General features: G+C 34.2%; 1 protein-coding gene across 1 annotated transcript in view; it reads left to right on the top strand.

The window, feature by feature from the left end:
* Window positions 1-2,247, top strand: part of LOC106477207 (troponin T-like) — a gene marked incomplete at its 5' end in the record, with an annotated part of 7,903 nt that overhangs the window by 1,958 nt on the left and 3,698 nt on the right. Inside the window, 2 exons of the mRNA XM_013937799.2 lie at window positions 282-362; window positions 1,907-2,213. Of these exons, the coding sequence (XP_013793253.2) occupies window positions 282-362; window positions 1,907-2,182 (357 nt within the window). The remainder of the gene's footprint in view (window positions 1-281; window positions 363-1,906; window positions 2,214-2,247) is intronic.

Here is a 2,247-nt window from a genome sequence, read left to right as displayed (position 1 = left end):
TATCCCCCTTTCCATCCTTCACTACATTTTGTGTTACTTTGTGGTTCACTATCCACCTTTTCTGTTGCTATCCCCCTTTCCATCCTTCACTACATTTTGTGTTACTTTGTGGTTCACTATCCACCTTTTCTGTTGCTATCCCCCTTTCTCTACTTTTGGCCCAAGATCCAAATATCCAATAGATACGGTACTACTTAACAAAATAAGACTTGTCAACAAAAGAATACCTATATGAAGATGTAAGTATGCTATAAAAGATAGTCTGTTCGTGCTCTCGACAGCCTAAGATCCAGGTAGCAAGCAAGTACGAGAGACGTATTGACAGACGAACGTACGGCGACAAGAGGGAGCTGTTTGATGGGGTAGGTTTTGGTTTTGTTACTTACACGTTTACTAAGCATCTCAATATAGTCTAAATTCCTGTAATTACTTGAAATATATCAAAGTTGGACAAAAAGTTCAAGATGTGCCATAGATCTTTATAACATTGATGTTTGTTTCGTTATGGTTGTATCGCGTATTATTCCTGTTCTGTTACTAATTCTAGTTACCAATCTTGGCTGTATAACTAAAATAATATAAATACTAGAATTATGAAAGATCCAGTTTATTCATAGTGGTCAAGTAAATAATTAAATAAATACAAAAAACAAAACAAGAGATATTTTCAATTCCCTCCAAGATTGACCAGTTTTATCAAATGGAATGAGGATAAAGAGGAAAATATAAAAAGTTGCAACTTCGTTTGGGGTGCCCCCTAGTGGCACATCGGACTTACAACGTTAGAAACCGGGTTTCGATACCCATGGTGGGCAGAGCACAGATAGCCCATTGTGTAGCTTTGTGCTTAATTACAAACAAACAAATCGTTTGGGCTACTCAGTAAAAAAAGCCCTAATAAGAGATTTCAGACGTAGCTATCTCTTAATCATTTAGACTCCAAAGTTTTCCAAATATATAGTGTTGCGTGATTTAACTGCGTGGAAACTTTAAGAACTCTGTATTATTAACAAATATATTAAATAATTGTTTTTATTCCTTATGTGTACTTGGTAAATTATTTTAATTAGAATAAAAACCGATTGTTTGTTTGTTTTTTTAAGTATGCACAAAGCTACAGAAGGGCTATCTGTGCTCTGCCTACCACGGGTATCGAAACCCGGTTTCTAGCGTTGTAAGTCCGCAGACATACCGCTGTGCCACTAGAAGGCAATAAAAACTGAATAAATAAAGAGGATTATAATGGTAAAACTTAAACTAAAACCGAACAATGCATAGTGAATGAAGACCCTAAACATTATTGTTATAGTCCAAACCTTGTGTCTTTACGAACTACACATGATACAATAATTATGTGTTGTTGTTTTTTTCTTTTATTTATCAACTAAAGCATGAGAAGAATTACTTATAATGTTACTAAACTTTTGTTAAAATGATTGCATATATGTGTTAAGGATTTATTTTACTATCTGGTAAAGTAAAACAGACTCAAAAACCCCATAGATATATTTTTAATGATGTGAAATACATAATGAATACAATTAATGTATTAAATCATTTATAGAGTAATTATCTCTAATATGTTTGTCTGCTTTTGTTTTTCATGTAATTGAAATATTTCGTTTACTTACGGTTATTTACAAGTGAAGTTTTACAAGATTAATATACTGATATGCACAGGAATTTAATTCAGAGGATGGTATTGATATATATTTTAAGTCTGTATAAATAACATGACATAAAAACTTAGACTTTTTAAAAAGTAGATCAACGATCGTACAGTTTCAATAAGAAGGAAAGTTACCTCATCCTAGAAAGACTGCTTGTTCCATGTTCAAATGTACTAGATTATTCTTTCAGTGATGACTTCTAGTAATTAGTATACCACTCTGGCTGACACAAATAGGGGTTGGAAAACTCTTACGAAGCCGAACTTGAGAGACAGTGGGAGGATAAAATGGCCACATTTAAGGATAGAGGACCACCTAAACTTCCCAAGTGGGACCCTTCCACTCCTAGGAACAAGGAGGTCGGTGCTCGTCGTCATGAAGAGGAAGAAGATGAGGATATTGAATTACACATGCCTTCCATACCTGAGCCGACACATGCTAAGCCTGCTGACGATGAAGAAGAGGAAGAAGAAGAAGAAGAAGATGAAGATGAAGAAGAGGAGGAGGAATAGTGTACAACGTTTAATGAAGAAAATGTTCATGGTTTGTGTAATTTAAACATTAAATAAAGCAAATT

The sequence above is a fragment of the Limulus polyphemus genome, unplaced genomic scaffold, assembly GCF_000517525.1.
Source record: "Limulus polyphemus unplaced genomic scaffold, Limulus_polyphemus-2.1.2 Scaffold13384, whole genome shotgun sequence".
NCBI classification, from domain to species: Eukaryota; Metazoa; Arthropoda; class Merostomata; order Xiphosura; family Limulidae; genus Limulus; species Limulus polyphemus.
Note: the sequence above shows the minus strand (reverse complement) of the source record. Positions and strands in the feature narration are given on the sequence as shown.